This window comes from Phoxinus phoxinus (genome assembly GCF_949152265.1).
Source record: "Phoxinus phoxinus genome assembly, chromosome: 24".
NCBI classification, from domain to species: domain Eukaryota; kingdom Metazoa; phylum Chordata; class Actinopteri; order Cypriniformes; family Leuciscidae; genus Phoxinus; species Phoxinus phoxinus.
This window is the reverse complement of record NC_136899.1, coordinates 951888-975663: the sequence shown is the minus strand read 5'-3', so window position 1 is coordinate 975663 and position 23776 is coordinate 951888. Positions and strand designations below refer to the sequence as shown.

Below are 23776 nucleotides of genomic sequence, written 5' to 3'. Positions count from 1 at the left end.
TTTAAGAATCATTCATCCAAATTAATGTTGATTATACGATAACATAAACTGACTAATAATTCATTGATCTATAAATGCTACTGATGATTGTCCATAATACTCTGTTAATTTATACAAAATTTGACTCGAGACGAGTCCGTGATCGTGTTCATCTGAACGACTGCAAGAACAACAGGAAGTGATTTCATCTGAAAGTTTATTCTGGACAGGTTAAGAGAATAACATCAGCTACTCATGATCAAAAACAGGAATATGTACAGAAGAGTTTAGCATTAAAACACTGAAGGCTTCAAGTGAGTTTCAGACTGAATGTTCACATGGACCACTCGTGATATCGTTAAAAAACACTAGTCTAAGCGAGTCCGTCAGAGCAACAATGTGCTGCGCTGAAGATTAAAAGAGCCCTTGAGATCACTGACGTGTGTGTGTGTGTGTGTGTGTGTGCAGCATATTAGAGCCGGTTCATCCGGTCACATGTCATCGGGTTAGTCGTTTGATTTCTCCAGCTGTTCAAGTATTCTCTGGTTTAAGGAAGACACGTTTAAGGCTTCTGTGGCAAAAATTAAAAAGAGAATGCACTAAACCCCCACAAAAGGTGCTGTAGTGAGGTGCATTCTGGGAAAGCTGTTCAGTACGTGGAGGACGTGTGTGCTCATGGCGTCCTCGTTCACACGCGTGTTTGCCGGATGGACGCTGGCGAAGTATTTGACGTCCTTGTCGACGTTCCGTCTGCAGGGAGACGAGTGTGTGTTCCAGCGCCTCCTGCTGGCAGCCGGCCGACGACAGGAAGAACTCTACAGGACACACACACACACACACACACACACACACACACGTCAGGCAGGGTGAGAGGAAAGGGGGAAATACATGTGCATGAAAGAACAAAAGAAAAGGAAGAATAAATATGCATAAAAAAATAAAAATGAAATAAAACAAAAAGGCAAAAGAAAAAAAAGAAAGAAAAAAAGTTAGATAAAAATAAAACAATAGAACTAAAAGAAGGAAAAAAGACAAGATGACAACAAATAAAGGACAATAAGGAAACAAAAATAAAGGACAATAAGGAAAAATATACAAAAACAAAAGGGGAAAATAAAAAATAAGGAAAATAAATGAAATGAAAAATAAAGAAAATAGACAGAAAAAAGAAAATAAGAAAAAAACAATATTCATAAAAACTGACATGAAAAAAGGAAGTGAATTAATAAATCAAAGAAAATGGAAAACTAAACTGTGAAAATGATTTAAAAAAAAGAAAAACATTTAAATTACAAAAGAGAAAATTAAATAAAACAAAAACGAAGACAAAGAAATACAGAAAATTAAATAAAAATAACAAGAAAATAAAAATAAATAAAGTTAAAAATACATTAACACAAAAACAAACAAAGAAATAATTTTTTTTTAAAAGGACTGAAAGCAAAGTAAGAACCCTCAGCAGGGAGAGGAATAAAGCCTCACACACACACACACACACACACACACACACACCTCGCTCCAGCAGGGTTTGCCTCAGGGTTTTGGCCAGCAGGACTCGCACGTTAGGAACGGGATCAGACGCCAGCAGGAGCAGTGGAGGGAGGAGATGCTCCGAGAACTGATCCAGAGACACACACTCCTCCTCTACAGACAACTGACACACACAGAGGACACGCGTCAGCACAGCACACACACACACACACTGATGAGGAGGAGCAGGAGGACGAAGAGTCTCACCTGACACACGAAGGCAAACGCCTGCCGACCGGACCACTTCCGAGAGTGACAGAACTTCTCCACCAGTTCTCCCAGAAAACCCACCAGCAGAGACGAACACGACGACAGCTTCCTGATGATCTCGCTCACCTGCAAACACAGAGACTCGTTCGGGAGAGAGAACGACCCGCTCGGGAGAGAGAACGGCCCGCTCGGGAGAGAGAACGGCCCGCTCGGGAGAGAGAACGGCCCGCTCGGGAGAGAGAACGGCCCGCTCGGGAGAGAGAACGACCCGTTCGGGAGAGAGAACGACCCGTTCGGGAGAGAGAACGACTCGCTCGGGAGAGAGAACGGCCCGCTCGGGAGAGAGAACGGCCCGCTCGGGAGAGAGAACGACCCGCTCGGGAGAGAGAACGACCCGTTCGGGAGAGAGAACGACCCGTTCGGGAGAGAGAACGACCCGTTCGGGAGAGAGAACGACTCGCTCGGGAGAGAGAACGGCCCGCTCGGGAGAGAGAACGACCCGTTCGGGAGAGAGAACGGCCCGCTCGGGAGAGAGAACGACCCGCTCGGGAGAGAGAACGGCCCGTCCGGGAGAGAGAACGGCCCGTCCGGGGGAGAGAACGGCCCGTCCGGGAGAGAGAACGGGCCCGCTCGGGAGAGAGAACGACCCGCTCGGGAGAGAGAACGACCCGCCCGGGAGAGAGAACGGCCCGTCCGGGAGATGAGAACGGCCCGCCCGGGAGAGAGAACGGCCCGCCCGGGGGAGAGAACGACCCGTCCGGGAGAGAGAACGACTCGCTCGGGAGAGAGAACGGCCCGCTCGGGAGAGGAGAACGGCCCGCTCGGGAGAGAGAACGGCTCCGCTCGGGAGAGAGAACGACCCGCTCGGGAGAGAGAACGGCCCGCTCGGGAGAGAGAACGGCCCGCTCGGAGAGAGAACGGCCCGCTCGGGAGAGAGAACGGCCCGCTCGGGAGAGAGAACGGCCCGCTCGGGAGAGAGAACGGCCCGCTCGGGGGAGAGAGAACGGCCCGCTCGGGAGAGAGAACGACTCGCTCGGGAGAGAGAACGGCCCGCTCGGGAGAGAGAACGGCCCGCTCGGGAGAGAGAACGGCCCGCTCGGGAGAGAGAACGGCCCGCTCGGGAGAGAGAACGGCCCGTCCGGGAGAGAGAACGGCTCGCTCGGGAGAGAGAACGGCCCGTGAACGACTCGCTCGGGAGAGAGAACGACCCTCTCGGGAGAGAGAACGACCCGTTCGGGAGAGAGAACGACCCGCCCGGGAGAGAGAACGGCTCGTCGTGGAGAGAGAACGACTCCCGATTCAAACTACAGTCTCACCCAAATAACCAGGCAAGACAGAAAGAAAACAAACAAAAAAGGGAAAGAAGCTAAGAAAAAAAAAAGAGAAATAAAGAGACAAAGAAAGTGAAAACATTAAAAGAGAGAGACGAGAGAGAGAGGAGAGAGAGAGAGGAGAGAAAAGAGAGAAAGGAGAGAGAAAGGAGAGAGAGAGAGAGAGAGAGAGAGAGAGAGAGAGAGAGAGAGAGAGAGAGAGAGAGAGAGAGAGAGAGAGAGAGAGAGAGAGAGAGAGAGAGAGAGAGAGAGAGAGAGAGAGAGAGACAAGGACTAACTCTGACGCTCAAGCGAATAAGAACGGGAGGCTTCTGCTTGAGCTCTGTCGAAGCCTCGGTCTGTACCTCGTCAACGGCAGGGTGAGAGGGGACTCTCTAGGGAGGTACACCTACAGTTCATCTCAGGGTTGCTCAACAGTTGACTACATGATCACAGATCTAGACATATTCTCTTTCAGAGCATTCACGGTCAAACCACTAACACCCCTATCAGATCACAGCCAAATTACTGTGTATCTAAAAAGGAAAAAAAATACTAACATACACCCACAACCCAGTAAGCTGTACACCATCAAAAAGAATTTCAGATGGGTTCAAAACAGCACCGAAAAATACCTGGCCGCATTTGACCACCCCCAGGTGTGCTTACTTATAGATAACTTCATAGAATATGATTATCCTCATAATAAAGATGGCGTAAATCTGGCTGTAGAAAACATAAATTACATATTTGATTATCTAGCAACAATATCTAATCTTAAAACCACTAAGAAAAATCATAAGCAAACACAAAAGAATGAAAAATGGTTTGATTCGGATTGTAAAAGAATAAAGAAAAATTTAAGACAGCTTGCAAATAAAAAACACAGACAACCAGACGATTCAGATTTACGTCTTCATTACTGTGAGGAGCTTAAAACATATAAAAATACACTCAGAAAGAAGAAAGAACAGTATATCCAAAATCAGCTCAAAACTATTGAAGATTCGGTCCATTCAAACAGTTTCTGGGACAACTGGAATCTCCTGAATAAAAAGAACCATGAACAAATTACTATACAAGACGGAGACACCTGGAAAAATCACTTTGAACAACTTTATAGCAAATTAGACATGAATATAAAACAAACACAAATATATGAAAAATTAAACCATATAGAAAACATAATTGGCAAACACCAAAATCCGCTAGATAACCCAATCACAGAAAAAGAGCTGATAGATAAAATACAGGCTCTGCCAACAAAAAAGGCAAGAGGACCAGACGGCATCCTTAACGAGATGATTAAAAATATAAACCCCAAATTCAAATCAGCCATAATGAAACTGTTCAACTTGGTTCTGAGTGTAGGTCATTTCCCTGACAGCTGGAATAGAGGACTCATAACGCCCATACTCAAGAGTGGAGACAAATCAGACCCGAACAACTACAGAGGCATCTGTGTGAGCAGTAATCTGGGGAAGATGTTCTGCAGCATCATCAACGCAAGACTCGTTCACTTCCTCACAGAGCACAATGTCCTGAGCAAAAGCCAGATTGGATTCTTACCAAATTTTAGAACATCAGATCATATCTTCACCCTACATACCCTGATCGATAAATACATCAACCAAAACAAAACTAAAATATTCGCTTGCTTTGTAGATTTCCAGAAGGCCTTTGATTCGATTTGGCATGAAGGCCTTCTTTCTAAACTTCTAGAATCGGGTATCGGGGGCAAAACATACAACATTATAAAAACAATGTATTCAAACAATCAATGTGCAATTAAAATTGGCAATAAACAAACTGAGTTCTTCACTCAAGGGCGAGGTGTGAGACAGGGCTGCCCACTATCACCGACCCTCTTCAATATCTACATTAATGAATTGGCCAAACTCCTAGAGGAGTCCGCAGCTCCTGGCCTCACCCTACATGACTCCACTATAAAGTTCCTCCTGTATGCAGATGATCTGGTCCTGCTGTCTCCAACAGAAGAGGGTCTACAGCAGAACCTGGACATCCTGCATCAGTTCTGTCAGACCTGGGCCCTGAACATTAACCCGACTAAAACTAAAGTACTAACCTTTCAGAAAAGACCCAGATGTCAGGGAAAGAGTCACAATTTCACCCTCGGTATGACCAAACTTGATCACACCACAAGCTACACATACCTCGGGCTGAAAATCAGTGCAACTGGAAACCTAAATTTGGCTGTGAATGAACTGAAGGAGAAAGCAAGAAGGGCCTTCTATGCCATCAAAAAATCTATCCAAATTGAAATACCAATCAGAATCTGGCTCAAAATATTCCAATCAGTTATAGAACCAATTGCATTATATGGCAGTGAAGTTTGGGGTCCTCTCCTAAATCACCAATTTGACAAATGGGACAAAAATCCCATAGAAACCCTGCATGCCGAGTTCTGTAAGAGTGTCCTGAGAGTCCAGAGGAACACACCGAACAACGCATGCAGGGCAGAATTAGGCCAGTACCCACTACTAATACACGTGGAGAAACGAGCCATCAAATTTTGGAAACATCTAAAAATGAGTGACCCCAACTCTTATCATTTTAAAGCCCTTAAAAGCCATGAGATGAACAGTGAGAAGAGCCCCCTGCTTCAGCTGGTCCTGAGGCTCCACACACACACACACACGACTCACAGTGATCAGCCTCCGGACACGGACACCCTCAGCCACACAATCCGGCCCAACCAAATTATAAAAGCACAACAGGAGAATTACCTGACCTATTGGACTGAAACAACAAAAAAACAAAGTAAACTTGAATGCTATTTGGCCCTAAATAGAGAATACACACCCGCAGAATACCTGAGTACAGTGAAAGACTGTAAACTCAGAAGAATGATGACGAGGTACAGACTGAGCAATCACACTCTGAGTGTAGAGACGGGCAGATACAGACAGCACTGGCTGCCCAGAGAGAGCCGCATCTGCCCGCACTGTGACCAGGGAGAAGTGGAGACAGAGCAACACTTCCTCACCAGCTGTCCCAACTATGAGGACATTAGAGGGACTTTTTACACTAAATTTGAAATACTTTACCCTAACTTCATCAAACTAAACAAAAAAACACAATTTCAACATCTATTAGGAGAAAAAAGAGACTGTATCATACTAGCGGCAAGATACATTGATGCTTGTCACAAAAAGAGAGAGTTGACGACCAATCAGTGATGCGCTCACACACACACACACACACACACACACACACACACACACACACACACACACACACACACACACACACACACACTGAATTCTAACTTTTCACAGATTTCTGAAATGTTCATAGTGTTCTACCATTTATTTATTTTACATTTATTTAAAATTAATTATTTTCTGTACTAAATCATTTTCTATGTTGTATTGATGCTTTGGCAATACAAGATGTATTTTTGTCATGCCAATAAAGCTTTCTGAATTGAATTGAATTGAGAGAGAGAGAGAGAGAGAGAGAGAGAGAGAGCAGTACCAGTCTGTAGGACGTCCAGCGAACGGAAGAGACTCGGTCCGTACAGAGACAGAAGGCCAGCGGTCTCAGATAATCATGAACGTCCTGCGCGCTGTACAGCTCCAGCAACAACACCAGCTGCCTGTCACACACACACACACACACACACACACACACACACACCATCACACATGAGTCATGACATCATCACCCTGAAGAAGGACTCGTACTCGAAACCCCTGTTTCTCTCACACACACTGGATGACTCATGTCGTCCAGCGACCCAGCGAAACTCCTGTCTCTCACACACACACACACACACACACACACACACACACACACACAGAGAGAGAGAGAAGAACTCATACTCGGCCAGTTCGGAGCGAAACCTCCAGTTGCGGCTGTTGTCGGTCACCAGGAACTCCTGAAGCTGGTACAGATATTTCCTCCTCGTGTCCTGATGCAGAAGCTGGAAGAGGAACACATGAACATAAGGGCTGACAACATGGCTGACAAGATAAACTCGAATTTCTTTCTTAAATATTACACACTCTCCACACACACACACTGAGTGATGAAGAGGACGGACCTTGAGGAAGTCGTAGAGGTGCTTGAGGACGCCGATGCGAACCTCGTCCAGGTCCTTCAGGAAACTGTTGAAGACGGGAACCAGATGAGCGGCCGTCAGCTGATCGCCCAGGATCTGAGCCAGTTCGTGGATGGAGAACGCCAGCGTCCGACGCACCTTCCACTGAGAGAGAGAGAGAGAGAGAGAGGGAGAGGGAGAGGGAGAGGGAGAGGAGAGAGAGAGAGAGAGAGAGAGAGAGAGAGAGAGAGAGAGAGAGAGAGAGAGAGAGAGAGAGAGAGAGAGAGAGAGAGAGATCAATATTCAAGATAAGGGGAAAAATACCTGTCTTTTTATATAATTTCATATCTCCATCCATCTTCCGCTTATCCGGGGCCGGGTCGCGGGGGTGCCACAGAGATGCCCAGACTTTCCTCTCCCTAGACACTTCCTCCAGCTCTTCCGAGAGGACACCGAGGCGTTCCCAGGCCAGCCGGGAGACATAGTCCCTCCAGCCTGTCCTAGGTCTTCCCCGGGGTCTCCTCCCGGTGGGACGCGCCCGGAACACCTCCCCAGGAAGGCCGATGCCCGAGCCACCTCAGCTGACCCCTCTCGATGTGGAGGAGCAGCGGCTCTACTCTGAGCTCCTCCCGAGTGACCGAGCTCCTCACCCGATCTCTAAGGGAGCGCCCAGCCACCCTGCGGAGGGAAGCTCATTTCGGCCGCCTGTGTCCGGGATCTTGTCCTTTCGGTCTTGACCCACAGCTCATGACCATAGGTGAGAGTAGGAACGTAGATTGACAGTAAATCGAGAGCTGAGCTGACCAGTACATCGACCGCATTACTGCAGCAGCTGCACCAATCCGTCTGTCAATCTCCCGTTCCATCCTTCCCTCACTCGTGAACAAAACCCCAAGATACTTGAACTCCTCCACTTGAGGCAGGAACTCTCCAGCAACCTGAAGTGGGCAAGCCACCCTTTTCCGACTGAGGACCATGGCCTCGGAGGCGCTGATTCTCATCTCAGCCGCTTCACACTCGGCTGCAAACCGTCCCAGTGCATGCTGAAGGTCCTGATCAAAGGGGCCAACAAGACAACATCATCTGCAAAGAGCAGAGACGAAATCGTGTGGTCCCCGAACCCGACACCCTCCGGCTCCTGGCTGCGCCTAGAAATTCTGTCCATAAAAATTATGAACAGAACTGGCGACAAAGGGCAGCCCTGCCGGAGTCCAACATGCACCGGGAAGAAGTCTGACTTACTGCCGGCAATGCGAACCAAGCTCCTGCTCCGGTCGTACAGGGACCGGACAGCCCTTAGCAGAGGACCCCGGACCCCATACTCCCGGAGCTCCTCCACAGGACGCCTCGAGGGACACAGTCGAATGCCTTCTCCACATCCACAAAGCACATGTGGATTGGTTGGGCAAACTCCCATGAACCCTCCAGCACCCTGTAGAGGGTATAGAGCTGGTCCAGTGTTCCACGGCCCGGACGAAAACCGCACTGTTCCTCCTGAATCCGAGGTTCTACTATCGGCCGTATTCTCCTCTCCAGTACCCTGGCATAGACTTTCCCGGGAGGCTGAGAAGTGTGATCCCCTGTAGTTGGAACACACCCTCTGGTCCCCCTTCTTAAAAAGAGGGACCACCACCCCAGTCTGCCATCCCAGAGGCACTGTCCCCGACCGCCACGCGATGCTGCAGAGGCGTGTCAGCCAGGACAGCCCCACAACATCCAGAGACTTGAGGTACTCAGGGCGGATCTCATCCACCCCCGGTGCCTTGCCACCGAGGAGCTTCTTGACTACCTCGGTGACTTCAGCTTGGGTGATGGACGAGTCAACCTCCGAGCCCTCGGCCTCTGCTTCCTCAATGGAAGACGTAACGGCGGGATTGAGGAGATCCTCAAAGTATTCCTTCCACCGTCTGACGACATCCCCAGTTGAGGTCAACAGATGCCCAGCTCCACTGTAGACAGCGGTGGTAGGGCACTGCTTCCCTCTCCTGAGGCGCCGGACGGTTTGCCAGAATCTCTTCGAGGCCAGCCGGTAGTCCTTCTCCATGGCCTCACCAAACTCCTCCCAGACCCGAGTTTTTGCCTCCACAACCAGCCGGGCTGCAGTTCGCTTGGCCTGCCGGTACCCGTCAGCTGCCTCAGGAGTCCCACAAGCCAACCAGGCCCGATAGGACTCCTTCTTCAGCTTGACGGCATCCCTTACTTCCGGTGTCCATCACCGGGTTCGGGGATTGCCGCCTCGACAGGCACCGGTGACCTTAAGGCCACAGCTCCGAGCGGCCGCGGCGACGGCGACAATGGAGGTGGAGAACATGGTCCACTCGGACTCAATATCTCCAGCCTCCCTCAGGATCCCGCGAATATCTCAACCTTTCATATCTCCAAATATCAGCATGATTACAAAAGCAATATTGATTTTATACAACAGTTCAATAAATAAGAAGTTAATATTAAGCGACTTATATTTTAGACACAATATCACCTGTTTTTGCTCCATTTCACCAATGAAAATAGTTCAAATAAAGCCACAGGACTGTTTTTGTGTCTTTGAGCGACACTGCAGTGTTTATTACTGAATGAAGGAATCAGTTGAATTAATGATTCAATGACTCACTCATTAAGACAGTCAAAAATGATTCGTTTCTGAATGAATCAGTTGAATAAATGACTCACTCATTAACAGTGACTCGCTGCCACCTACTGGCAGTTTAAATTTCACATGTAATGCATCTTACATTTTTGAATAATTTCTAATATCAATATTCAAAGTTATACGTTTAAGACAATTATTTCTGCATGTGTAACAGCAGGTTGAACATTCATGTCCCTCTGATCTGCATTAAACAGTCTGTGTAAAAGCGTCTAAATACACTTCAGATTCAGTTTCCTCTGCAGAGCGAAGATCAATTTAGTTGATGCTGATTTTATGTGATTGGTAACAGCCCTATTGTGTCTTACTATTCTACTTTAAGTGAATTAAATATAAGAATTTGACACAAAAGATGATGCATACATTTAATTAGGTTTAAAAAATTGCTTTATAAAGGAAAAAATGCCCATAAAAGGTAAAACTCTATTTAAACTGGTTTGAAAAGATGATTTCTGAGAACTGACCAACACACAGAATATGAAGAATATAAAAAACTTTAAGAGTCTCAGTCCTAAACACAAACTAAATATCGTCTAATTGTCATTATCGAGAAAATATCAAGATATATCAGACAGGGACTGAACGTATATTGCCCGTATCATGACTGATTAGAAACGCACCTGCATGTCTGAGGCCAGCGTCTCGTAGGTGTCGCGCAGGCAGTGCCAGTTCTGGCGTCCTAGCGTTAGCGCCACGCCGGGCAGACTGTAGGCGCAGTGCTTAGCGATCTCCATGTCCACGGTCTGAGCGCGCGACGGGTCCGTCATCGACAGATACTGATCCAGCAACGCCTGAGGAACCACGTCCTGCAGCGGCACACGGTCAGAGCAGAGCATCATGGGATTGAGCTCACGATGGGATGGTCAAGTCACGTTTATTTGTATAGCGCTTTTCACAACACACATCCTTTCAAAGCAGCTTTACAGAAAATGCACATTACAATTTAGATTGTTCTGTTATCAGAGGAAACTCTCTAAGTTATGCATTTCTGAAATATACATATATAGTTAGCCAAAAATGGATTGATTTAAATGGGTTAGTGCAGTCATAACTGTAAACTCTGTCAGTAATGACTCTCCTCATGTTGTTCCCGTCAGACTCTCCTTCATCTTCAGAACACAGATGAAGATATTAGTGATTAGATCTGAGAGTGTCTCACTCCTCCAGAGGCTTCTGCTGTGATTGAAACTTGCCGGCCCAGAAAGTTAGTAAAGACGATGTGTAAAATAGTCCGAGTGACTACAACGCTTCTGTGTTGTACGTCACACACATGACCAGCGTCGGCCAATAGTGAGCCTCCGTTCTAACGTACAACCCAGAAGCGCTGCGCTGTTACACTACGTGAACTCAAGAGGCCCACACATGTGTGTGTGTGTGTGTGTGTGTGTCTCTTGTGAACTTACTCAGAGGCCCACACGTGTGTGTGTGTGTCTCTTGTGAACTCACTCAGAGAACCACACGTGTGTGTGTGTGTCTCTTGTGAACTCACTCAGAGAACCACACGTGTGTGTGTGTCTCTCGTGAACTCACTCAGAGGCCCACACGTGTGTGTGTGTGTGTGTCTCTTGTGAACTCACTCAAGAGGCCCACACGTGTGTGTGTGTGTGTCTCTTGTAAACTCACTCAGAGGCCCACACGTGTGTGTGTGTGTGTGTGTCTCTCGTGAACTCACTCAGAGGCCCACACGTGTGTGTGTGTGTCTCGTGAACTCACTCAGAGGCCCACACGTGTGTGTGTGTGTCTCGTGAACTCACTCAGAGGCCCACACGTGTGTGTGTGTGTCTCGTGAACTCACTCAGAGGCCCACACGTGTGTGTGTGTGTCTCGTGAACTCACTCAGAGGCCCACACGTGTGTGTGTGTGTGTGTCTCTTGTGAACTCACTCAGAGAACCACACGTGTGTGTGTGTGTGTCTCTTGTGAACTCACTCAGAGGCCCACACGTGTGTGTGTGTGTGTGTGTGTCTCTTGTGAACTTACTCAGAGGCCCACGTGTGTGTGTGTGTGTCTCTTGTGAACTCACTCAGAGGCCCACACGTGTGTGTGTGTGTGTGTCTCTTGTGAACTCACTCAGAGGCCCACGTGTGTGTGTGTGTGTCTCGTGAACTCACTCAAAGCCCACACGTGTGTGTGTGTGTCTCTTGTGAACTCACTCAGAGGCCCACACGTGTGTGTGTGTGTGTGTGTGTCTCTTGTGAACTCACTCAGAGGCCCACACGTGTGTGTGTGTGTGTGTGTCTCTCGTGAACTCACTCAGAGGCCCACACGTTTGTGTGTGTGTGTCTCGTGAACTCACTCAGAGGCCCACACGTGTGTGTGTGTGTGTCTCTTGTGAACTCACTCAGAGGCCCACACGTGTGTGTGTGTGTGTGTGTGTGTGTGTCTCTTGTGAACTCACTCAGAGGCCCACGTGTGTGTGTGTGTGTGTCTCGTGAACTCACTCAAAGCCCACACGTGTGTGTGTGTGTGTGTGTCTCTTGTGAACTCACTCAGAGGCCCACACGTGTGTGTGTGTGTGTGTGTCTCTTGTGAACTCACTCAGAGGCCCACACGTGTGTGTGTGTGTGTGTGTCTCTCGTGAACTCACTCAGAGGCCCACACGTGTGTGTGTGTGTGTCTCTTGTGAACTCACTCAGAGGCCCACACGTGTGTGTGTGTGTGTGTGTGTGTGTCTCTTGTGAACTCACTCAGAGGCCCACGTGTGTGTGTGTGTGTCTCGTGAACTCACTCAAAGCCCACACGTGTGTGTGTGTGTCTCTTGTGAACTCACTCAGAGGCCCACACGTGTGTGTGTGTGTGTGTGTGTCTCTTGTGAACTCACTCAGAGGCCCACACGTGTGTGTGTGTGTGTGTGTCTCTCGTGAACTCACTCAGAGGCCCACACGTGTGTGTGTGTGTATCTCTTGTGAACTCACTCAAGAGGCCCACACGTGTGTGTGTGTGTGTGTGTGTCTCTTGTGAACTCACTCAGAGGCCCACACGTGTGTGTGTGTGTGTGTGTATCTCTTGTGAACTCACTCAGAGGCCCACACGTGTGTGTGTGTGTGTATCTCTTGTGAACTCACTCAGAGGCCCACACGTGTGTGTGTGTGTGTGTGTGTCTCTTGTGAACTCACTCAAGAGGCCCACACGTGTGTGTGTGTGTCTCTCGTGAACTCACTCAGAGGCCCACACGTGTGTGTGTGTGTGTGTGTCTCTCGTGAACTGAATCAGAGGCCCACGTGTGTGTGTGTGTCGTGTGGCTCTCGTGAACTCACTCAGAGGAACACACAGAAGAACATCAAGAGTTGAATAAAGTCGTTATTTTTGTGTTTTGCACACACAGTATTCTGGTCACTTGATAAACTTCAGGTTGAGTCGCTGTCGTCACTCGGACTATTTTACACATTGTCTTTACTAACTTTCTGACCCGGCAAGTTTCAATTACAACAGAAGCCTCTGGAGGAGTGAGACACTCTCAGATCTAATCACTAATATCTTCATCTGTGTTCAGAAGATGAAGGAGAGTCTGACGGGATCAACATGAGGAGAGTCATTACTGACAGAGTTCTGGGGGAACTGACCCTTTACAAAAAATGTAGTAATTTAATGCAGATGCAATGAGCTCATTGAAGTAATACTGATGATCAGCTGACCTGCTGTTTAGATTTCCTCTCATCGTCAGGATTCACGCTGCCGTCGCTCACGTCAGAATCATCGGCCGAATCGCGTCTCTGAAACACACACAACATGAAACCGCTTCAGAGACAAACATTCACCTTCACATGCAACACACACTTTAAATAATCAGGACATGATTGAAAACTTTTTTGCTTCTTTTAATTTTTATTCACGAATATAATTTGCGTTTACCTACAGATATCTGACAAACATTTTAGTGCATGAAAAATGCCATGTGTGCCAAAAATCAGTTTGGAATCAGATTCACATCGATGTATTGAACTTAACTCCAACGTCTAGTTTAAATGAGAGATCTCTATGTGAACACTGGGAAAAGTGGGCTGAGCTGACACAGATCAGGCTAACGATACTAGTATAAATAACACGATTATCAAATTAAAAACATGATCTCAGTGCTGAACAGGAGCTCAGGTGTGTGTGTGTGTGTGTGTGTGTGTTCACCTGTGTGTTTTCTGACAGGAGCTCAGGTGTGTGTGTGTGTTCACCTGTGTGTTTTCTGACAAGAGCTCAGGTGTGTGTGAGTGTTCACCTGTGTGTTTTCTGACAGGAGCTCAGGTGTGTGTGTGTGTGTGTGTTCACCTGTGTGTTTTCTGACAGGAGCTCAGGTGTGTGTGTGTGTGTGTGTGTGTTCACCTGTGTGTTTTCTGACAGGAGCTCAGGTGTGTGTGTGTGTGTGTGTTCACCTGTGTGTTTTCTGACAAGAGCTCAGAGGGGTTCTGGGAACTGAAGGGATTAGTTTGGGCCGCTCGAGGCTCCAGGAAAGCGTCTTCTAGTCCCGAATCCAGTGCCGTGGCTCTCAGAGCCGCCGTCAAGACGTCCACTTGTGCTGAAACACACACACACTCTTGCTGTAGTTCAGGCTCGACTAGAACATGTTCTCCTGCTGTAATGTTGATTATTCTCCTCATATTCTCCATTGTTGCGGCTCCTCTCTTCCCAGTCTGTCAGTAACGCTCTGTTTACTTCCTGTCTCTATGAAGCCCCTCCTTCTGAAAAGCACACTGTGCTCTGATTGGTCGGCTGGAGCAGTGTGTTGTGATTGGTCGAGCGCTTCGAGTGTGTTTGGGAAATGTCCCGCCCCTTCCCATAACCGCCAGTTTAACACACTACTGACTAACTCAACCAGGCCCCGCCCCTTTATTCTGCGTATGAATTATTATAATGAGGAATATTGTGGCGTGTTCGTTCCCGGGAGAAACTCGAGACTACAATGGAGGCGTTTCAGGAGTTCAGGAACACTGACACTGATGTAGAGGAGAACTGGAGCTGTACATGATCACACACTGAAGAGATGAAGATCTTCCTCTTTAAAACAAGCATTACTTCTGAACACAGTTATTGTGCGTCACTCCTTCTGTTTTTCGGCTCAGTGTTTGAGAAACTTCCTGCGCTCGTTTCCTTCCACGGACACAAAGCTCTCGGTTCAGACGCTTAAGGCTTGTGTTCCTGGAGACCACAACAAACTGGGAAACACAAGCTTGCGATTCAAACATCTCAAATCAGACGCCTTGTGCAAATTAACTTTACTTTTAATTTATTACTTAAATCTTCGATACTTCATTAAAAACTACTAGCCTAACTGATAAAGTTCTAACATTATTCAAAACAAGTGAACAGTCAGTAATAAAATAAGAACAAATACATAAATTACAAGCAGATTAATATTAAATAATAAAGTTATAAAGTCTAACTAGTATTCAGGTACAGACATTAATAATTAAGCCTAAATGTAAATAACACTATTTGTTCACTGTAGAAATTAAATATAGTTTCTTCTTTGTTAAAGCTGTATTGTGTTGTTGAATATTAGCCTACTGTCACTTTAAGAGCGAATATACTGACACACATCCGGTTTCTTTCTGTTCACTGATGACACAACCGAGAGAACACTTGCAGAGACGGGTGTTTAGACATAATCTTGCGTGTGTGTGTGTCCGTTCAAGGGCAAGGAAATGCAAAAGAGGAAATTAATTCAGTGTTCATAAACACGTCCAAATCAAACTTTCACTCTATGATAGTTCAATTTAGCCGTTAATCCATGAATCACACGCGTGCCGATCCGTTGCACCGCTAGGAAATACGTCATGCAAGTAGACGAGTGGTCAAGAGCAAAGACCGCAGGTGTGTGTGTGTGTGTGTGTGTGTGTGTGTGTGTGGAGAAGGCAAACCCTGCGCTCACCTTTGACATCTGGGTCGTCGATGTGCGGCTCCAGGTTTTCGATGAGCTCTTCCAGCTGTTTTCTTCCCAGCGCCGGTGCGGATGACCGACTCTTCACCTCCTCCTCCTCTTCTTCCTCCTCCTCCTCTTTTTCCTCTTTCTCCTCCTCCTCTTTTTCCACCTCTTCTTCCTCTTCCTCCTCTTCCTCCAGCAGGTCCAGGTTGATCTCTGGGATCGGTGTCCTCCAGTACTGGAAGGAGTTGAAGATCTCCTGCTGCTCCTGTGGATCGGGATCATCCGGCGCTGATGCGGGAGAATCCCGGTCCTCCGCCTCTTCCTGAAGACACTGCACGGACTTGACCTCCTCCTCACATCCCGAGGGATTGTGGGAAACTGCAGGCGTCTCTGCGTTCATGCTGAACGAGACACAAATGAGACGTGAGCGAGTGAAAGTTCGTAAGCTGACCAAAAATGCATATCATGATAATTTTTCAAAATGATACCGGTTTCACAGTATATGACAGTATTTTTAAAAAATTTCCAAGCATGACTGTGTGTTAGCCACATTTTCTACTGATTGAGAGGAAATACTGCAGTAGATTAGCCTGGCTAACGCCAGACCCAATTCTCGTTGAGACTTGGGTCTGGGAACCACATGCGCATTTTCTCGTATTTGAGGCGTGGTTTACGAATGCCTGGCGCCGTTTATTGGGTGCTAAGAATGTCTATCAAATGCGCCTGTACGTAGCTCATAGCCAATCGTTTCCATTATACCAGACGACGTATGTAGAGACGCCAAAAGCTGCTCTTTTTTCAAAATAAACTTGCGTTCTAAACTACTTAGAACAATATCTAAGGCTGCATCAAAAGGTAGCTTCGCATCTGCTGCCATGTTGAATCCATAAACAAACTGCTTAGTTGTGTCGCATAGATGTCGTCATCGTCTTGCTGCTCCCTCCCCGTTCTGTGATTGGTTCCCTAAACGAGGCGAAAATCAGGTCCATGGTTTCCAGACTGCCTTTCAGCGAGAATAAAATCGCGCTGCGCAAAGGCAGTATGGGGAAACCCAGGCTAGCAGTAGAAACTGTCATGAGTGAATACTGTAGAAAACTCCACTAGTCTAACACAGGTTTGCAGTGTTTATAAAGGGGTCCAGCAGGAGGCGCTGTAAACGCTGCTTTATCAGATAAAGAAAGATTAAACTGAAACCACATCAAAACTATTCTAAAGACATCCGTTCCCTTCAAAGACACATTCATAAAAAAACACTTTGACTTTGAAACGTGCAGTGCTCATGTTTATTCAACGACGTCAAAGCCTTTTGCTAAATTTATGTGTGGTGGGCAGTGTTGATATTGTGAACCAAACACTGTAATATAATTTGACAGCTATTAATTATAGTTTACCCTCTCCATCTTCCCCGTCAGGCTCAGTAACACACACATCTGTGCATCACCAGTGAACAGTGAAAAGACTCTCTCACAGTGTCGCGTTCCCAACGCTGTTTAAGCGACACACACCGGTATTGCGGTATATAAAAAATTCATATCATAACAAAAACAAAGACTAGTATTCAGTATGAACTGGTATACCACCCAGCACTAAGGTTCGTTTCTCAGCTCTTCATAGTTTACATGTGACCCTGGACCACAAACCCAGTCTGGAGTCGCACGGGTATATCTGTGGCAATAGCAACTATACATTGTACGGGTCAAAATTATCCATTTTTCTTTTATGCCAAAAATCATGAGGATATTAAGATCATGTTCCATGAAGATATTTAGTAAATGTCCTACCGTAAATATATAAAACATGTATTTTTGTGAGTGAATGCAGCACAATCGTGAACATAAATGCACAACTTTAAAGGAGATTTTCTCAATGTTTACATTTTTTTGCTCCTCAGATTCCAGATTTTCAATAGTTGTGTCTCGACCAAATATTGTCCAATCCTAACACACCACACATCAATGGAGAGATTATTTATTCAGCTTCAGATGATGTATACATCTCGATTTTAAAAAATGGACCCATGTGACTGGTTTTGTGGTCCAGGGTCACAAATCTTTTTATTTTGTATTTTAACAGACGATAATTTGCAATTACACTTTTTTTTTAAATGGAAAGAAATATAACTCATCCTAACAAATACGCATTAAAAAAGAAAAAAAGACATAGGGGTAGTAATAAATGAACAATTTAAAAATGTAAAAAAATAAAAATAAACTCAACCTATAAGTGCTGTCCAGGGCTAAGAGCAGGTAATGCAGGCATCAGTGGGTCAGCTCACCTGTGTGTTTGTGTTTCGCTCCAGTTGCCCTCGTCTCTGAAGTACTGACCCGCGTGACCGCTGGGACTCGCGAACGTCGAGATGAACTGACCCAGCGACTGAAAGGCGGCCTGGCGCACCTGGAGACCGAAGCACACGCTCATTACAGGAGCAGCTCACTTCAGGGTTAAGCTCCTGATCATGTACTCTGGGAACAGATTTGGTGAAGGGGTTAAAGTGTGTGTGGTACCCAGCGCGAGGGGTCGCTGATCAGACTGATGAACAGAGAGGAGAGTTTGGAGCGCCGCACTTCTGGAGACGTGGCCGAGGACACGGTCATGAAGCACTCGGCGCAGGCCTTCCTCACGCCCCACACGTTATCCGAGCAGAGCTGGAAGAACCGGGGCAGCTGGACCGCATCGGGAGAGAGGAACCACAGGGAGACGCATCACACCACAGGAAACCAGCGACACAAAACACATCACAATATTGTGTTTTTGTATTGTCATTGTATTGTTTACAATACAACAATAAATTGTTTTGTATTGTTATATTGTCACATGTGACTGGTTTTGTGGTCCAGGGTCACATATATAATTATATATAAATAAAGTTGCTTTTGCCCTGTGTGCATCATACCAGCAGTTCCTCTGTTGCCTCTCCTCCAACAACACTGCAGATGTCCCCGAAGTTCGCCGCACACACCTGTCAAACACACACACACACCTCTGATCAGCCATGTCCTCTCGACTCCCGAACACGAGCCAGTCAGGATCACACACACACCTTGCGTACGTGAAACACACACACACACACCTTGCGTACGTGAAACACCTTGCGTACGTGAAACACACACACACACCTTGCGTACGTGAAACACACACACACACACACCTTGCGTACGTGAAACACACACCTTGCGTACGTGAAACACACACACACACACCTTGCGTACGTGAAACACACACACACACACACCTTGCGTACGTGAAACACACACACACACACACCTTGCGTACGTGAAACACACACACACCTTGCGTACGTGAAACACACACACCTTGCGTACGTGAAACACACACACACACCTTGCGTACGTGAAACACACACACACACCTTGCGTACGTGAAACACACACACACACCTTGCGTACGTGAAACACACACACACACCTTGCGTACGTGAAACACACACACCTTGCGTACGTGAAACAAACACACACACACACACACCTTGCGTACGTGAATCACACACACACACCTTGCGTACGTGAAACACACACACACACCTTGCGTACGTGAAACACACACACACCTTGCGTACGTGAAACACACACACACCTTGCGTACGTGAAACACACACACACACCTTGCGTACGTGAAACACACACACACACCTTGCGTACGTGAAACACACACACCTTGCGTACGTGAAACACACACACCTTGCGTACGTGAAACACACACACACCTTGCGTACGTGAAACACACACACACACCTTGCGTACGTGAAACACACACACACACACCTTGCGTACGTGAAACACACACACACACCTTGCCTACGTGAAACACACACACACACCTTGCGTACGTGAAACACACACACACACCTTGCGTACGTGAAACACACACACACCTTGCGTACGTGAAACACACACACACACCTTGCGTACGTGAAACACACACACCTTGCGTACGTGAAACACACACACCTTGCGTACGTGAAACACACACACCCCTTGCGTACGTGAAACACACACACACACCTTGCGTACGTGAAACACACACACACACCTTGCGTACGTGAAACACACACACACACCTTGCGTACGTGAAACACACACACACACACCTTGCGTACGTGAAACACACACACACACCTTGCGTACGTGAAACACACACACCTTGCGTACGTGAAACACACACACCTTGCGTACGTGAAACACACACACACACACCTTGCGTACGTGAAACACACACACACACCTTGCGTACGTGAAACACACACACACACCTTGCGTACGTGAAACACACACACACACCTTGCGTACGTGAAACACACACACACACCTTGCGTACGTGAAACACACACACACACCTTGCGCACGTGAAACATCCGGCAGTCGCAGCACATCTCGCAGAAGCGCGGCAGGAAGAGTCGCTCCGTGATGTCCTTGCCCACCATCGGGGCCATTTTACAGATAATCTGAGGAAACATCAGAAACAAGTCCGTCACGATCCAATTCTGCTTCATTCGACACGTACAGTGTATGCGTCATGTTATTTATTTTACTTATAATATAATATAATATAGGCCCAATGAGACTTACTTTAATGCTGTGAAAATGTATATTTATATAATTATAATATATCATAATAAAAAGGATAATAAAATAGGCCCATTACTTAAATGTTATGAAAGTTTATATTTACAGGCTTATGTTAGGACCGCTACAGCGAGTAACACAGATTCTCACCGCCATGGCTTCGGTCTTCACGTCGTCGTTGCTGTCAGGAGCGGTGAGGTCCACCAGAACGGGACACACCAGACTCTCCACGTCTCCTCGCTCGATGAGCTCCTGCTCCAGCAGAACCAGCAGCGCCGCCTGACTCGTCTTTCGGACCTGAGCCAGGAAACACGTCACATGACCATGAAACCCGTCACATCGTCACATGACCATGAACCCCGTCCAACGTCACATGACCATGAAACACGTCATCATCACATGACCAGAAAACACGTCATCATCACATGACCAGGAAACACGTCATCATCACATGACCAGAAAACACGTCATCATCACATGACCAGAAAACACGTCACATGACCATGAACCCCGTCACATCGTCACATGACCATGAACCCCGTCACACGACCATGAGCCCCGTCACACCGTCACATGACCATGAAACACGTCATCATCACATGACCAGAAAACACGTCATCATCACATGACCAGAAAACACGTCATCATCACATGACCAGAAAACACGTCACATGACCAAAAAACACGACACATGACCAGAAAACACATCACATGACCAGAAAACACATCACATGACCAGCTGCCCTTAAGAGCCTCGAGCAGAGCTTCACACTCACCAGGTTGTTCTGGTCGGCCAGGTATCGGACCACGATGGGCAGGAGGAACTTGGAGAAGGCGAAGGGAACGGAGGGCCGGTTCTCCTGGCAGAAGATGGCGATGTGTGGGATCTGCTCCATGAGCTCCGCGCGCACCGTCGGCTCTGAGGAACAAGCGGCACTCGTTTACAACAGCCACACAATATTCATGAAATCACAGGCCTCTAAAAGCACAGAGGAACTGAATATACACTACCAGTCTAAAGCTGTGGATCGATACGAATGTTTTTAAAAGAAGATCGTCATTAAAAATCTTACCAATCTGAAACTTTGGTAGTGAATATGAGCAACACTGAAATATGCATGTGTGCTTCAGATAATGATGCATGAGTTATGTCTGACCCCGACTCTCTTTAAGTGAGTCAGTGAGTCAGTGAATCAGTGAATCAGTGAGTCAGTGAGTGAACGGCGTACCGGAGTCATCTGCGAGTCTGTCGATCCTCTCCAGCACGGACACACACTCGCGCTCGTCCTCGCTCACGGCTCGGAGTGTGTCCAGAAGACTGCGGGCCACCATCTGCCTGACACACACCAGATCAACGTCACAACCACACAAATAATGATTCATCAGCTGACCGATGAATGACCGAGTACAAACAAGTAGATTCGAGATCACTGCTTCTTACACTAGGATTACACAGCATCTTAAACACACATTATTTGCATACTGTAGAAATAATACTGTGCAGTATATACAGGTGTGCAATATATAATATATATACGATGTGTGATCTGACAAACGCATCTAGAGAGCGCACACACACATACATGATGTAGCCTTTTCAGTTCAGGTTAGTCTCACTGCGTGATTTACTCTATTAAAATGCAGTAAAAATTACCGTTTTGCGTCTCTGAGCGACACTATGGTGTTTCATTACTTAATGAGCGAATCAGTTGAGTGAATGATTCAATGACTCACTCATTAAGACAATCAAATGCTTTGATCCTGAATAAATCGGTTGAATAAATGATTCAATGACTGACTCATTAAGACAATCAAATGCTTTGATCCTGAATAAATCGGTTGAATGAATGATTCAATGACTCACTCATTAAGACAATCAAATGCTTCGTTCTTGAATAAATCGGTTGAATGAATGATTCAATGACTCACTCATTAAGACAATCAAATGCTTCGTTCTTGAATAAATCGGTTGAATGAATGATTCAATTACTCACTCATTAAGACAATCAAATGCTTTGATCCTGAATAAATCGGTTGAATGAATGATTCAATGACTCACTCATTAAGACAATCAAATGCTTCGTTCCTGAATAAATCGGTTGAATGAATGATTCAATGACTCACTCATTAAGACAATCAAATGCTTCGTTCCTGAATTAATCGGTTGAATGAATGATTCAATGACTCACTCATTAAGACAATAAAATGCTTCATTCCTGAATTAATCGGTTGAAAGATTGATTCAATGACTCACTCATTAAGACAATCAAATGCTTCGTTTCCGAATTAATCGGTTGAATGAATGATTCAATGACTCACTCATTAAGACAATCAAATGCTTCGTTTCCGAATTAATCGGTTGAATGAACAATTCAATGACTGACTCATTAAGACAATCAAATGCTTCGTTTCCGAATTAATCGGTTGAATGAATGATTCAATGACTCACTCATTAAGACAATCAAATGCTTCGTTTCCGAATTAATCGGTTGAATGAATGATTCAATTACTCACTCATTAAGACAATCAAATGCTTCGTTCCCAAATTAATCGGTTGAATGAATGATTCAATGACTCGCTCATTAAGATTTGTTCTCATTTAAATGGTTAGTTACTGAAATGATCAGTTAATTTAAACAAATTTATTAAATGAAAGACTCAACGATTCGCTCATTCACAGTGACTCGCTGCCACCTACTGGTGATTTTAGTTCCACATTTAAAGCATCTTTTCAATATTAAAATCCGTTCATACATCAACGGGTTTATTCCTGCAGGTAAAGTGCACTGATGTCCCTCTGGTCTGCACTGGACCGTGTCTGACGCGCCTGAGCGAGTGCTCACCTGTTGAAGACGTTCTCGCTGCTGATGTACTTGTCGAGTCGGCCCATGGGAGTCAGCATCTCATCCTGAGACACGAAGTCCAGCACTGAAGGTACAATAATGGCGTCAGACTCTGAGCTGTATCCATCCACACCAACTAGACACATCCAGAGACAGCATGAGCAAAACACACACACACACACACATCCCACTGCGATTCCAGCTTCATCAACGTCAGCGAACAGCGCAAGATCCTAAACTTCGCAATAAACTTCTCAGTGAAATGTATAGCATTTTTCATAATTCAGATTGGTTCAAACAGTCATGATGATATATTTATATCTCAATGCCTCAGATTAGAGCTGGGCGACATTTTGTGAAGATATGAACAATCAAGAAGTTGAGATTTGCTATATAGTACATATTGCTTTATGTGATTGAATGATGAATTTTTGGATGTGTAAATATTGAGGATCAGGAAAACCTTGTTCAATTTATAACATTTTATGACGTGACGAGTCTAATTAAATGATGACAGAGTTAAATAATACTTATATATAACACACAATCATATTTGATGAAGTTTGCATCACTGATTCGCATCTAGCGCAGGACCATCAACAAGCACCGTGTGTTTACCATGGTATTACCATGACTGTGGACGTGATGTTATATGAAGGTCTGTTTACGTCAAGTGTCATCATTTAGCGTGTATATACATACACACATCTCGAATTACCACAGTACCTCACACACACACACACACACACACACACTCT

General features: G+C 46.1%; 1 protein-coding gene across 5 annotated transcripts in view; it reads right to left on the bottom strand.

The window, feature by feature from the left end:
* Positions 1-179: 179 nt before the first annotated feature.
* ppp4r1 (protein phosphatase 4, regulatory subunit 1) overlaps positions 180-23776 on the bottom strand; it is a 24116-nt gene continuing 519 nt past the window's right edge. The window contains exons 3-20 of one of the 5 annotated variants that reach the window (XM_079601969.1): positions 23019-23103; positions 21405-21511; positions 20952-21094; positions 20326-20472; positions 19947-20054; positions 18486-18551; positions 18097-18255; positions 17868-17986; positions 15599-15993; positions 14103-14245; positions 13374-13451; positions 10360-10545; positions 7096-7257; positions 6875-6975; positions 6528-6648; positions 1717-1845; positions 1492-1633; positions 180-794 (exon numbers count right to left, since the gene is read on the bottom strand). In XM_079601969.1, coding sequence (XP_079458095.1) covers positions 511-794; positions 1492-1633; positions 1717-1845; positions 6528-6648; positions 6875-6975; positions 7096-7257; positions 10360-10545; positions 13374-13451; positions 14103-14245; positions 15599-15993; positions 17868-17986; positions 18097-18255; positions 18486-18551; positions 19947-20054; positions 20326-20472; positions 20952-21094; positions 21405-21511; positions 23019-23103 — 2675 coding nt within the window. In that variant the 3' untranslated portion in view covers positions 180-510. Of the gene's footprint in view, positions 795-1491; positions 1634-1716; positions 1846-6527; positions 6649-6874; positions 6976-7095; positions 7258-10359; positions 10546-13373; positions 13452-14102; positions 14246-15598; positions 15994-17867; positions 17987-18096; positions 18256-18485; positions 18552-19946; positions 20055-20325; positions 20473-20951; positions 21095-21404; positions 21512-23018; positions 23155-23776 lie in introns of all 5 variants that reach the window. The other 4 variants (XM_079601968.1, XM_079601970.1, XM_079601972.1 and 1 more) reach the window with 4 other exon arrangements.